We start from the raw sequence: 15188 nt of genomic DNA, 5'->3' as shown, positions 1-15188 counted from the left end.
CATTTAAAAAAAATCACATGCCATGATAAAGCTACCTTTCAACTAGCCTCCATTTTAAACGTAAACAGAAATGGGGGGGAAAATAAACCATTATGGGCCATTTCACACACCCCCCCCCCCAAGGGAAGTTAAGAAGTGGATTTGTTGCTTTAAGATCCTGCAAAGATCCTTTGGAAGCCTTAGCATCTCGCCAAAGCCTCATAAAGAAGACCAGTAGTGATGCAGACTTATCACTAGCAGTAACCTCCCATGGCCCTAAATCAAAGAAGAAATGGACCCCAGTCCAGCAGCTAAACCTGTGCCTCTCAATCCCTCTTCTATGGTTTCCAACAAACTCAGTATATTTAAAAACAATCAATTAATCAATGAAAACGTCAAGTCTATCAGCACACAAAGGCAACCAATCTCCAGTCATGCACTCTTAAGTACAGATGCCTTGTGTACACGTAAGAGAGAAATAGGAGGAGCCCTCTGTTGATCCCAGATCTTCTGGAGAGGATATGGAGGGAGGGACAGTCATCAATAGAGCTTTTATGATTAGGTTACATACACTCGGTTGAATGAAACACCTGTTTAAAAGGTGAGTTCCGAGTATATTGATCCTGGCTGATTTTTGTCCCTTGCCTCTTGCAGATTTGTTTCTGACCACGTTGTCAAAATCTGGACAGCCTCAGTTTGAGACCTGGGTGAATCAGGTAAAGAGACTCCGTGGGTCTGTGACAATTTGCCGCAGGACAACCCACTGCAAAGTTACAAGAGCTACCCCAATATCAAAGAAATGGTGGAGTAGAATCATTCAAGAAAGGATGCGAAAGGAGGGAGAGAATGAAATGTGAACGGCAAAAATTGAAAATTTATTGATGTATTTATTTCAAGTAGTTAAATAGAATTGTTAAATTGTGCTGCGGCGAGTTGTCCCGGGGCTGTGGCGAGTTGTCCAGTTGTGGGTTGGCCGCGGTGATGTCTCCATGGCAAGTTGTCCCATTCTGGATTCTGTCATGTGACGTCCAGAATAATTATATTCTGATGTATTGATGCAGGCAAGGCTGATTATACTGATTTCAGGAATAAAAAGCTTGCGCCTTAGAGACCTTTGTCAGTGCTGGTTTTGAACTTCTGAATGACACCTGAAGCGCAGCAAGCTAGCATGGATAACAATTAAGTGGGCCCTATGTGTGTGTTGATCAAGACTCCCATCATGATGTCTTGTGTAAGATTACTGGCATTTGATTTGTTAACAGGCTAATTTTAGGAAGTAAAAAAAAAGTTCCTTAATTTGGTACTTCTTTCTTGTGGCATGGCCCATACTTTATATTGTTTCCAGTGGGACTTTTTTTTTCTTTTTCTTTTCTCTATTGGGAAAAATGGAGGGAAAAAATAGGTACTTAAATGAGAAATCAGATTCCTTTCTGGCTGCTAAAACCTCAGTGAAAGTCTAGAGCCGGGGTGTCCAACCTTGGCAACTTTAACACCTGTGGACTGTCGGAACCATGACATGGACTTCAACTCCCAGAATTCCCCAGCCAGCATGGTGAATGCTGGGAATTGAAGTCCAGAGGTCTTAAAATGCTGCTCTGCTCTAGAGTACAAATAGCTAATCCCAAGGTTCAGAGAATGGCCACGGTTGATTAAACCTGTATATCTTCCCTTTTTCTTTTTTACTTATTAAATTTATTCTTTGTTCCACATTGAATTTTGTCCATTTATGTCAGTAAATCTAAGAGAGTAAGCAGTCACCATAAAATACTAAAATACTCATTTGTTCTTCCTTGAGTGCAAGGAATGTCAGCAGTTATTGACACAATTATTACTAAAATCGATTCTTCCCCTTGTAGTTAACATTGAAAGCTAATTTCATCAGGGGCCCACTTTGTCTATTAATATTTCTGCCCAAATCTTTAATTCACATATGGAACTCTTTTGCAAGCTAAGGCTAAGCCAGGATATTTGTAACCATGGTTTCTCAATTTCAAAAACATGTTCATGAAATGATTGAAAGTATGCAAAAATAAAAAGCCAAACTATATTGCCTCCCTAAAATATGTTTTTCTGTTCTCCATGGGTTATTATGTTCATTGTTTTCCAACTTTATATGAGAAATATTTATGGATTGGTTGCCATTTTTATATTTGTAAATATTTTTATTGACAGGATGGGGATTTTGCCAAACCTCATCACATAAAGGAAAAACCGAAGGATGCTGTTGTTATAGGACAATCAGTATTTGCTGATTTTGGTGAGTTTCCTTTCTCCTTCTCCTAAATATTTGATTTATATGCATTTTCTATATATTTAAGAATACCTGTTTATTCGGTAAAAATTGTTAGGATGATAATACCATTTTATTCTGCTTCTTTAAAAAAACACTAAATTTCTCAGTGTTCTATTGCTACAATGTTTTATAGGCACTTTGTCAATTAATCTCTGAAATACACATGAAATATTTAAATTATAGTACTTATTAAAAATTGATAAAACATGCCCATGTTTTAAAACATAAATACCAGTTATTAAACTTGCTTAACTTTCTGGGAATCTGATTTTGAACAATCTTTCGCAAGCAACAGATTTTTCGTGGAGAGAAATAATACTTTTAATTAAGGGCCATATTAGGAATTAATATGTATTTTTAACAATTCCAAAATGTCATTGTTGTCATTAAATATGATAGCAGGTGCTTTATGTATTATTTCTCACTTTATTTTGTATTGGATCATCAACATGTTTGTTTTTCTCTCTTTATTTTATGTCCTTAAAATAGCTTATTGTATATTTAGTGTGATAAACTTTTAAATAACTAATAATAATAATAAAACTTTAAAGTCCAGATTCAGAATCTGGTTTCTGTTAAAAAGGAAACGTAATTGCTCACCCATTTTGTTTCTGCTGATAAGAATATAAAGTAAATTCTACATTACTTTTTTCATCTAAATCTTGGTCAGGAACCAAAGCTGAGACAAACTGAGCTGAGGTTCTGATTTTTAAAATGTCAGGGAATTATCTACATACTTTGAACTTCCCAAGCACAATTGTTCTCATCATCTGTTTTCTAATATCTCTAAAGTGAGGGAGAGGATTTTATTAACTAGATTTTTCTGGGCCTTTTGGCTGAGATTAAGTATACGAGTTCATTAACCAAGATCTTGAAAGTGTTATTCATCCTAAGAAACAAGGTGCCTGTTTATTTGAAATTAAACAATGGCAGCATCCTACACTAATTTGTTCCCTTCTAAAAAAACTGCATGAAAGTCCCATAAATATTTTCACACATTTATGCTTGACCTTTTAACTAAATACCATCACTCCTGAGTAAGTCTCCAGGGGGATCTCTGAACTGTAACTCTTGCTATAGAAGAAACTAAAATCGGACTAAAATGAGATTTTATTTTAATTATTCTATTTGTATGCTACCAATCTGCTAGGGATTTGGGGCAGCTTGCAGTAATATTTGCATATACTGCTAACTTCTTTAAAAAAAAAACCCTGAAAGATCCATTATAGGCAAGCGAAGGTGGAAACGTAGCAATCCTAAATAATGTAATGGGTTTTTTTATCTGTTTTTTTTTTTTTTTTTTTGCGGGTGGAGGGTTATATTAACCTGTCATAGAGAGCTGTTAACGATCCTTCAAAAGCAGATGGTATTGAAAAACGCCATGAATGCTAATAAGCATGAAGCCTGCATCAAATACATTTGTTTACTTATGAAAGATGTAAATAAGTTAATCTGATTAGAATTTCATTTCATCGCGTGCTAACTCCTGACAGCCAAAGGGCAGATGTAATTTTACGAAAAAAAGCCCTATTTTAAGAAGACACGAATTCGCTTAAATTTCAAAGAGGCAGAGAGGCTTCTGAGCAAGGCTTTCAAATGCGTAAAGTTTCCATACCGTTTGCCATCGGTGTTATACTCTTCGGTCCACAACATCATATCAAAGATAATAACAGCCACCATGCAAGCGTTCTCGACTTACAACAGTTCGTTTAGTGACCATACAAAATTACGACAGCACTCGAAAGAGTGACTTGTGACCGTTTTTGAGTTGTGACCTTTGCAGCATCCCCACGATCTGGTGATCAAAATTCAAATGCTTGCCAACTGGTTCCTATTTATGACGATTGCTGTGTCCCAAGGTCATGTCGCACCCCCTTTTGTGACTTTCTGACAAGCAAAGTCAGTGGGGAAGCCAGATTCACTTAGCAACCGTGTTACTAATCAACTGCAGGGATTCCCTTAACAACTGTAGCAAAAAAAAAAAAAGGTCATTCCAGTGGTGCAAAACTCCCTTAGCAAACGTCTCACTGAAAAACAGAAATTTTGGGCTTCATCGTGGTCATAAGTCAAGGACTTCCTGTATTCTTCAAACGGATTGGTGACAGCAGTAAAATCCAGTCATACGTAAGTCATACATATGAGTATTGTAAAGAAAACAAAAAAAAATTAACATGAAGAGCTAGGACAAGTGAGAGTTTAAGAATACTCGGTTGTGGGAATTCAACTATGGTCCCTCAGTCTAGCATACTTCATAGGATTGTTGGGGGGGGGCAAAACAATAAGGGTAATTCTTAAATAATTCTTGACCTTTTGAAAAGTAGGTAGAAGAGAAATCAAATAAATAAGCACCAATAAGGGAGAATATTTGTAGCTCAGAGATTGAAATGAGAGGTCCTTGGTGCTGTCTGAGCTTGCTTGTTTTCTTGCAGACGTTTCACTACCCAGACTAGGTAACACCATCAATGCTAGTCTAGCACTGATGATGTTACCTAGTTTGGGTAATGAAACATCTACAAGAAAACAACCAAGCTCAGACAGCACCTAGGACCCCTCAAAATAAGTATTATCTAGAACAGGGGTGTCAAACTCAATTTCATCGAGGGCCGCATCAGCATTGCGGTTGCCCCTCAAGGGGACAGGTGGGTATGGCCAGGGTAGGCGTGGCCTGCTGGGTAGGTGTGGCTAGAGTGCGTATGGCCTACTGGGTGGGTGTGGCCAGCTCTACATGGTTCGCATCAAGGGTGCCTATGGGGGCCTGGGCAGGAGTGGGACAGATCTGAGGGTCTCTGGCAGAAGGAGGGTCTCTGGGCCAGGGCCAAGACAGAGGGGGCCGTTCCCTCACTGTTTCCAGGATGGCTTCGCGGGCCACATGAAACCACTTCACGGGCCAGATCCGGCCCCCGGGCCTTGTGTTTGACATGTCTGATCTAGAAAGAGCCACCGCTGTTGAGGCTGTTTTGATCTCCCATGAAATGTCAAGTTATTCATTTCCAATACAGTCTTTTGCAATTTTAAGTTTAATGAAAATCCCAAAGAAAAAAAAATAGAAAAGCCAATTTCCTTAATAGGAAAATAGCAGCATGGGGGATAAAAACCAAGCCCATAGCATAAATGAGCTATTTTTCTCTTCTATGAAAACCATTCTCAACCTCTTGTTCTCAGCTCTATTGAATAAATTAAGAAATACATCTTTAATCTCCATGTTGCTTCTCTGCTACAATTGACTTCTTAATCAGTTTAAATTTTAATTTAATCAGTTTAAATTTTAATTTAAACTTTGTTTTAAAACGATGTTTCAGCATTAACAAAAACTAAGAGATACTGTTTCAGCCACATCGGTGCAATAAACATTAATAACTGGCAAATTAGTTGTCCTATGACTCATTTTTATTAAATCATGTCCTCAGTGGTATCCATTTTGGAGTTACAGCATCTATAGTATCTTTACATGCAAAGTGACTTGAGCTGGGACTGATTAAAATACCTTTTAATAAAGTTGCTTTTAATGTCTAGAGACAGTTGCAATTTAGGAATGTATTCATCTTCCACTGTTGGAGTTAAAAACTCATTTCGGAGCTGCTACTAAACTTAAATTTTAGGTTTAATAAAAAGCTTCATTCTCCTTGTAAGCACAAACAAAAGTATACATTTGTGTCTGAGTTTTTCATCAATGTTTTTTTTATAGACGCAAAATATGTTGCAAAAATACAATTGTGATAGTAAAATAACAAATCAATAACATGAAAACAATAAACCTGCTGTAAAGACTTGCACACTTGTATTTCATTAGTCTCTGACCTCATCCTAGTCATGAGATGAAATGAAGGCCACCCACAGTCTTAATTATCCCAAAGGAAAATTAATTGAAATCCTGCTTGGGTAGAGTCACTTCGGTGAGACAGGTTGGTCCTGATTAAATGCAATTCATTCGACCTGTTCTAAACCGAGGCGCAATGGCTCAGCAGTTAAAGATGCTGAGCTTGTCAGCTGGAGAGCTGACAGCCAGGTTTGAGACCCCAGCGCCATGCGACAGGGTGAGCTCCCGTTCCTTGCCCCAGCTCCTGCCCACCTAGCAGTTCAAAAGCATGCAAATGTGAGTAGATAAATGAGTAGCACTTCGGTAGGGAAGGTAACAGCCTTCCATGTGCCTTTGGCATATAGCTGTGTTGGCCACACGACCACGAAAATTGCCTTCGGACAATGCTGGCTTCCCCAAAATGGAGATGAACACTAGACTCTGCACCCTAGAGTCGGACTCAACTGGACAGGGAAACCGTTACCCTTTACTCTAAGCCTCTTAGTTTAGATCAGGGGTGTCAAACTGCTGGCCCGCGGGCTGGATGTGTCACGCGGAAGCACCCCAGCTCCGGCAAGGGGGGAAAAGTCCCGATATATTGCAACACGTCACGTGACGCCGCGAGTATGACACCCCTGGTTTAGATCAACCCAATGTTTTCTACAGATTCGTCAGTTGATACAAGAAACTGCACATTTTCAAGATGCAAAAAATTAGAGCTTTCTTTGGGGAGCTGTGTGTGTGTGTGTGTCCTGTTATTTTTCTTGAATAAATACCCAACATTAAATTCTTGACTTTTAGATATGCAAAGCAACAGTTAGATATGCAAAGCAACAGTTTAATCTGTCAGAAAGTACTGTTAACCTTTAAAGGAGAGTCAGATTCATTATCTACCAACTTAGAATGCTAAAATCATTTTTTAAGTCACAGCTCTTATGCAATGAAATCCCAAGTGGAAGAACATTATGAATTGAGATGCTGTATTTTTCAGAAAGCCATATATAAATTTATATTTATATAAATTTAATTTTTTGTGCTTATAATTTAAGAATCTTAGTGAATACAGTTATACCAAAAATGTGTGAGGGTTGTTATTTTTTATCGTTGAACCCTTAGATTCAAGAATAGCAAGGCCTGCTGGTAATATTTTTATAAACATTAGTAATGCACATTTAGGATATGAGAAATATAGAATATTTTTGTTTGGGTTCCTAGTATTCTGGCTAGATTCTCACTTTAAAAGACAGGTTGTGGAATAATTGAATTTTAGTTTACTTGTGGTGGAAATCCAGGCATCGTGATCAGCAAAACTATAGTTAAACAAACCAGAGCTTAGCATTACGTGATATGTTGTTCAGACACAGCTGAAAATGGCTTTCAGGGTAGGTCTCCTTATCTCTCTCCCATCCCAATTAGCTGTCACTTTTGAGCAAACCATGACTGGTCTTGAACAGCCTGAAGCATGAATTATGGTTCCTCGTAGCACACTACTATCAAATCATAGTTTTAGGAAAGCTTATTCAATGACTAGTGGTTGAAGAAAACACAATTTGCACCCACAAATGTTATAAGGAGTTATGGTTCCTCTCAAGTAGGAACAGAAGATTTTGTTCTCATGTAAGAATGCAGAAGGGGACCTGATGCTTGAGTGCTTAAAGACACTCAGCTTATCAACTGAAGGCTGACAGTCGGGGTTCGAGAACCAAGCGCCCCATGACGGAGTGAGCTCCTGTAGCTCCTGTCTGTCTAGCAGTTTGAAAGCAAGCAAATGCAAGTAGATAAATAGGTGTCACTTCAGTGGGAAGATAAGAGCATTCTGTGTGCCTTGGATATAGTCATGCTGGCCACGTGACCACAGAAGTGTCTTCAGACAATGCTGGCTCCCGTGGCTAAGACATGGAGATGAACACCACCCTCTGGAATGCAGAAGTTGAAAAATTGACCAGAGGAAAGCCTTTTCACATAACACTAAATGCCCATTATATTTGAATTGAACAACAGGTCTTTTTAGGACTCTAATCCCGGACCCTCATCCTGCCGTCTCCTCTCCATCTGATTTAACATTGGATAGCTTTTGTGATAATACACCAGCATGGTGTAATAGACCTCCATCAGAATCATACCCCTGCAGTTCTATGAGTAGATAGAACTGCTTTTAGAACTCTTTATGGGTAGATCTCAAATTTGCCTCCTAGTCTTTCATTAAACGATTATTCGCTATCTCAGCTTTCAGTAGGTGATATATTTAAATTGTTATAACATCTGCTTCCAATATTTTCATTTAATAAGCTTGGCAAGGCTACCTAGTCATATTTTTATAAGCTCCAGAAAGTTGATTGAGGTGATGATGAGGTGTTAATGTAGTCCTGTCTCCATCGCTGTCACCTGCTGGGGTATTTACATCCCTAATTAAAAGGGACAAAGCCCTGGGAGGTTTTTATTTAAAATGAAAATTAAACCGAATAGGAACATGAAAGTTATCTCAGTAGGTGGCAAGCAGAACAGAATGCAATCAAGGAGGCCATAACAAGTTGTGTGTGTGTGTGTGTGTGTTCAGAGTAGATAGCAAAGGATAAACAAATGACCTTTTTGCAAATATAAATATAGCATTTGTACTATATAAAGTACAATCTTTATCCCTTTAAATATACAACCAACTGAAAACTTTTTGGGTAATTTTTTTAGAGACGATGAGCTAGGCAGGAGTTTGTTGGTCTCCACCGCTATATAAAAAGACATTTGAAGATTAATGCTCACAGTATCACTCATTATTGGTTCAGGTTGATCCATTGTTTAAATGGTTGCATCATGATGGCTTCTATTTAATTAGAGTCCTTTTCATAGTAAAGTGTTTTTTCATAATATACTGATATTTCGTAACAGTATGTAAGGATATTTTTTTGATTGGGTTCTAATTTCTTAACAGTTGTTTGCCTAAGCAGTCTTCAAACTATACTGCTGATTAATTGCCTGATGAGTTAGTTAATTAGTTAGTTGGAGGCATCGTGTCTACTTAAAATATTTATGGCATACTCTCATAAACAGTTAAATTTCATCAGTATACAGATAAAGGCGTAAACATACCGGTTAAAAATTTAAGCAATTGTTAAAAAAATTAAATGACTAAAGGGTAATGTGTGGTGCAAAAGAATTATTTTGTTATTTTGTTTCTTTCCTGAATCCCATATGTGTGTGTGTGTGTGTGTGTGTGTAGAAAGAAACTTCTTTCCCTTAAATTAGATATTCCTTTCACCAGAGGAATTTATAATATCCTGGTTTCCTTTTCTTTGTGGCAACTGTAAGAGATATCTTCTGTCAGATGGAGGGATATCAGGGTAGAAGCTCTTTGTGAAACCAACAATAAAGGATATTAATGTCGTTACTTCATACTTTGAATCATGAATGCAACACCCCGGTCCTTCCTTCTCCTTCCCATTTCAACCATCATGGATCGTCGTGCCTGTCTCAGCTTTTACGACAGTTAGAATTCGGAAAGGTTGTAAAAAAAGATGCCAGGACTGTTTCCTCAAAGCCATCAAATGTAGGTAGTCCTCGACTTAACAACCATTCATTTAGTGACCATTCAAACGCCTTGAAAAAAAGTTTCTTCCGACCGGTTTTTACACTGTTGCAGCATCCCCACAGTTGTGTGATCAAAATTTGGACGCTTGGCAACTGGCATGTACTTACGACTGTTGCACTGTCCCAGAGTCATGTGATCACCGTTTGCAACCTTTCCAGCCAGCTTCCGACAAAGTCAATGGCAGCAGGCCGATTTACCTAACAATCACATGATTCTTTTAACGATAGCAGTTGAATCGCTTAACTGTGGCAAAAAAAAATGAAGCAAAACTCACTTAGCTGTCTTGCTTAGCAACGGAAATTTTGGACTCAATTTGGTCATACGTATTGTACTACCAGCTGTTTGTTAACCTCCTGTCCTTCCTGCATCTCAAAATGATATACATAGTTCCCCTAATATCCTCATAACCCTGCGAGAAGAGCTTGAACTAAAAATGTGTGACTGGGTGAAGCTGGTGAGTTTTATGCCCAGATCAGTAACAAATATCTCTTTAACGCTCCAGCCATTCCATCTGAGAATTCATTATAAACAGCTTTAAGTCTCTTTATCCCTACTGATCCCTAACCCTAACTCTAACCCAAGTGCTCCGAGTTTGTTGGCGATATCCATTTTGCTCTCCAAATTCATGGTAACCTAACCCTAAGTGGAATTTTCCTCCAATGGGATTTTCCCATGTATTTTACCAGGAAACATAGATAGGGCAGCCTAGAAAGGTAAGTGCCCTCCTAACCATACCCAAACACTCCAAATTTGTTGGTGATGTCCATTTTGCTGTATGAGTTCATGGTGACCTAATCCCAAGTGGAATTTTCCTCCAATGGGATTTTCCCATGTATTTTACCAGGAAACATAGATGGGGCAGCCTAGAAAAATCAGTGCCCTCCTAACCATACCCAAGTATTCCGAGTTTGTTGGCAATGTCCATTTTGCTCTGTGAGTTCTTGGTGACCTAATCCCAAGTGGAATTTTCCTCCAATGGGATTTTCCCATGTATTTTACCACGAAAGATAGATAGGGTAGGCTAGAAAAGTCAATCCCTTTCTAACCATACCCAAGCACACCGAATTTGTTGACAACGTCCATTTTGCTCTCCGAGTTCATGGCGAAGTAACCCTAACGCTATCATTTCAGACAAGTGGCTGTCCAGTCTCTTCATTAAAACCTCCAGTGATGGAGCACCCACGATTTCTGGTGGCAAGCTGTTCCACCTGTTTAATTGTCTTCACTGTTAGGAAGTTTCTCCTTAATGCCAGGTTGCTTCTCTCTTTGATTAGTTTCTGTCATCATTTCTTGTCCTGCCTTCTGGTGCTTTGGAAAATAAATTGAATCCCTCCTTGTGGCAGCCTCTCAAAGTTTCAGGTTTTTTTGGGGGGGGGTGTTGTACCCTCAGAAGAACAAAACATTGGGCTGACAAGGTGAAGGATCACAACTTCTCTTTAACTACCCGGATGCTTCCTTTGTTTATATCTTACAAACATTTACTGTCTTTGTGTATATGTAGGGTGTGTTTTTTTTCCTAGTGATAAAAAGGACATTTTTGTAGCCCGCTAAGCTGAATTATTTTTATCTTCCTCTTGTTTTGCCAGATGGTGACGGGCAGACTGAACACTTGCTGCCAGCTTGTGCAGATGCAGCTTGTCAGAAAAGTGTCATCTACCTATCTAAACTGGGAGTGGATGAGGTACGCTGTGCTGCTACCGTATCTTGAATTTGAATGCGTAGTATATTACAAATGAGACAGCAACAAGGTTTGAAGTTGCCTCCGAAAGGCACAGTAATGAGGGGCAACTTGATAAAGCAGTCAGGTTCGCTGTAGCAAACGTAGAAGTTACAGGAAGTGCTTGACTTACAGCCATAGTTGGCCCCCAAATATCTGTTTGCCAAGTGAGACAGTCGTTAAGTGAGCTTTGTCCCATTTTGCGACCTTTCTTGCCAGAATTCTTAAGTGAATCGTTACAGCTGTTAAAGTAGCAGCACAGTTGTCGGGGTAGCAAAAGGGGATCACATAACTCTAGGGCAGGGGTCCCCAACCCCCGGTCCGTGGACCGGTACTGGGCCGCGGCATGCCAGCAACCGGTCCGCACAAACAAGCAAAGCCCCATCCATAGGATTCAGGCAGCACACAAAACCACGCACTCTCCGGTCTGCAGAAAAACCTCTCTCCACGGAACCGGTCCCTGGTTCCCAAAAGGTTGGGGGACCTCTGCTCTAGAGCACGGCAACCCTCATAAATACGAGCCAAGTATCCGAATTTTGATCACCTGGCCATGTGGATGCTGCAACGGTCGTGTGAGAAACAATCATAAGTCACTTTTTTCTCTGCCGTTGTAACTTTTGGGCAGCCACTAGACAAAGGTTTGTAAGTCAAGGACTACCTGTGTACACATTTTCAGATTCCAGGAATGTGTTGTTCTTTAGCCATAATCTCGGTCCTCTCAATGTTTATCCTCAAAGAATGTCAGGTGCAGTGTTGTAGATCATATTTCTTAAGCAGTGATTATATGTTCTGATAGGAGAACCTTAGGAACCAATTTCTGAGGTAAAGTTATTTCAATACTGGATAGGGTAACTAGAGAGTTGTTTTCCTTGAAGACTACAAGGACCTTATCAGGAATGCTTATACGTAGAACTGGGTCTACATTGGCCAACTTGGATAGACTTCCATTTCTTTTATAGCCTTACTCTCAGAAAAGTATATTCTAACAGGCCTTCGCATATGGGTCCGTTGTTCACCCTCTACTCCTAGTTTACCAAATTGGAGCCAAATAACATGGCCTTTCCTTTCAGCAGTTAAAAAAACTGAAGAGCTTCTTTGTAATTAAACTTGCTTTAAAAATTTTTCATTAGAAACAACTAGAATTTTTGAAAATGACTTCAGACTACCATCATCTAAAAAAATGGGCTAAAAAATTTCTTTACATTTTTTTTTACATTGTTCTGTGTTCTTGAACATTGTTTTCTCAGAAATATTGGAATAGGATTCATGTCCTAATACAGAAGATTCTTAAAGTGAATATAAAAAAATAAAAGCAGAAACTTTTCTTTTGGGTTTAATGGAAAAGGGCTTGGGGGGAAAAATGGAACTTTGATGTTATATATGTTGATGGCAGCAAGATTACTTTATGTACAAAAATGGAAGGACGCTTTGATTCCCACAGTGGATGAATGGCTGCAAAAATGCATGGAGTTAGCAGAGATGGCTAAAATGACTGCTTTGATTAAAGAAAAAAACACAATTACTTTTGTTTCTACTTGGAAAACGCTTCTGGACTTTGTGCTTGAGGTAGAAAAAAATGAAGCTTTGATTTTTGGCTTTTACTGATTAATTAGATCTGTTATAGAAATGGCTAGTTTATACTATTATGTAAAAGTAAAAAGTTGAGGTTTGATATTACTGTCTTATTCTACTGCACCAAAGGGAGTTGGAAGTCAATGCCTCTTTCTTTCTTTCTTTCTTTCTTTCTTTCTTTCTTTCTTTCTTTCTTTCTTTCTTTCTTTCTTTCCTTCTTTCTTTCTTTCTTTCCTTCTTTCTTTCTTTTTCTTTTCTTTCTTTCTTTCTTTCTTTCTTTCTTTCTTTCTTCCCTCCTTCCCTTTCTTCCTTTCTTTTTTCCTTCTCTTTTTCCTCCCCTGTCTTTCCTACTATTTGCTTTTGTATTTTTGTATTTTAGATTATAAACTAATGAAAATAAAAATGGTACAGAAAAAATATTGTTTTCTTCAGCCAATATATACGGTAGGTATTTTGGTGAGAGGAAGAGGTGGGAGAATGAATAACTCAAGGTCTTCCTTTAAGCAACAGGACTCTTGGATACTCTTTTGTGTGTGTGTGTGTGTGTGTGTGTGTGTGTGTGTGTGTGTGTGTTCTCCAATCACACATGCCTTTGTGATTTTATGCAGATCTTGCAAGCCTCCTTTCTTCTTTGCCCTTATGATCAATTTCCTTTCTCAAAGCTGACCTTTTGACAGAATTTTTTTTTTCTTACAAGTTTGGAATATTCATAAACAGTTCGCATCATCTGTCAACTCAAGAGTAAACTTGCGTCTATTCAGTTGCAGGGTAACACATAATTCCCATAGCAACACCTTATGCCTAAGGACATCTAATCATGCAGTAGGACTGTATTACTATTTTCCTTACACTTTTCCTACTGCTCTTGGTATCTTATGACTATTACTGTGTTGGTTGTATCTTATGATTTATATTTAACACTTTGTGGCTTGGAAGTCTACTGAGAGCTCATGCACAGGAGACAAATTCCTTGTGTATCCAATCGCACTTGGCCAATAAAAAATATTCTACAGTATTTCTATTCTACTCCATTCCATCCTATATTCCTATTCTGTTCTATTCTGTTCTCTTCTCTATTCTATTCTATTCTATTCTATTCTATTCTATTCTATTCTATTCCTATTCCTATTCCTATTCCTATTCCATTACACTTCTTGTTCAGTGATATGAAGCCAATAAATCCTGACCATTTGTGATTTTCCTCCCTTCTTTTTATTGTTTCCAGTGGTTTCCAGTGTTGCAGAATTTCTCGGACGGCGTAAATGTGTGGGGTTTTGTTTCACATACCAATGATCCAACCGCAGATGAAATTTCCTTTCCAATCACTCTTCATATTGGAGATTATAACATGGATGGATTTCCAGACGCCCTTGCTATACTGAGAAACACGTCAGGAAGGTATTGCCAGTAAATGGGACCTGGAGTGCATAACGTTTGTTCCTTGCCACAGTTGTGCATGCATCTCTCTTCACCTTAAACTATTATAATCTTCTAGAGCAACCTTAACATTCCCTGTGTTTGTGGGACTACAGTTCCATAATTGCCGGTCCTGCAATCAGCTCTAACACCAATTTGAGAATGCTGCCTTGTAGAATTAAGATCTCTCCTTCTAAACATCGCGCTTGAACAGTTTTAGGATGGGTCTGTTTTTACGTTCTAGGTGGCCTATTTTTCTGCTGCTAAGTAGCATTTCAGAATTGGGGCTTAAGAGAAGTGCATTACGTGTCCCCTGTTTTCTGCTTGTGTGTTGAAGTTGTGTAGAAATGCAGATAAATTTCCTTCTTATTTTTCCAACATGCACCAGTTGCATTTAGAGAGGTAATTCCTGTGATGGTTTGAAGGACTGCAGACGTGCCATGCCCTCATCTCCATGCCTCTTTTTTGAATATATGCCAGTTCCGCCCCTTCACTGGTAAAATCCGTGGAGATTATTTAAAATATAATGCTTCTAAAAATATTTTATAAACTTAGTGCATCTGCAGAAATATGACTCCAAAACATGATTTGTTACATGGTCGGTTTTGATCATTTTATACATTTGCATGTCGTTTGTACTGTGGTTTTTTTTAGCAGTTATCTTTAACATTTTTAAAGCAGTGTTTAGATTAATGATTATAATTAAAGTCATTTTTAATAGCTTGCTTTTGGTGGCTTGCTGAAGTTAAAAAAAAAGTATGTCTATTTATCCCTTTAGCGCATTCTTCTATCTTCTCCAAATTCATCCCCATCCTTCCTCTCTACTGATCAC

General features: G+C 38.5%; 1 protein-coding gene across 1 annotated transcript; it reads left to right on the top strand.

Annotated features, from left to right (window-relative positions):
- Positions 1-271: 271 nt before the first annotated feature.
- LOC310650568 (T-cell immunomodulatory protein-like) lies at positions 272-14436 on the top strand (the record flags this gene model as incomplete). The annotated part of the gene is made up of 5 exons (XM_083380138.1): positions 272-446; positions 634-695; positions 2152-2236; positions 11238-11332; positions 14166-14436. 5 exons carry the CDS (start codon positions 272-274, stop codon positions 14349-14351), a joined length of 603 nt encoding a protein of 200 aa, XP_083236264.1. The 3' UTR covers positions 14352-14436.
- Positions 14437-15188: the final 752 nt, after the last annotated feature.

The sequence above is a fragment of the Vipera ursinii genome (assembly GCF_947247035.1).
Source record: "Vipera ursinii genome assembly, contig: scaffold_404, whole genome shotgun sequence".
Classification (NCBI taxonomy): Eukaryota; Metazoa; Chordata; class Lepidosauria; order Squamata; family Viperidae; genus Vipera; species Vipera ursinii.
This window is presented reverse-complemented; position numbering and strand designations above follow the sequence as displayed.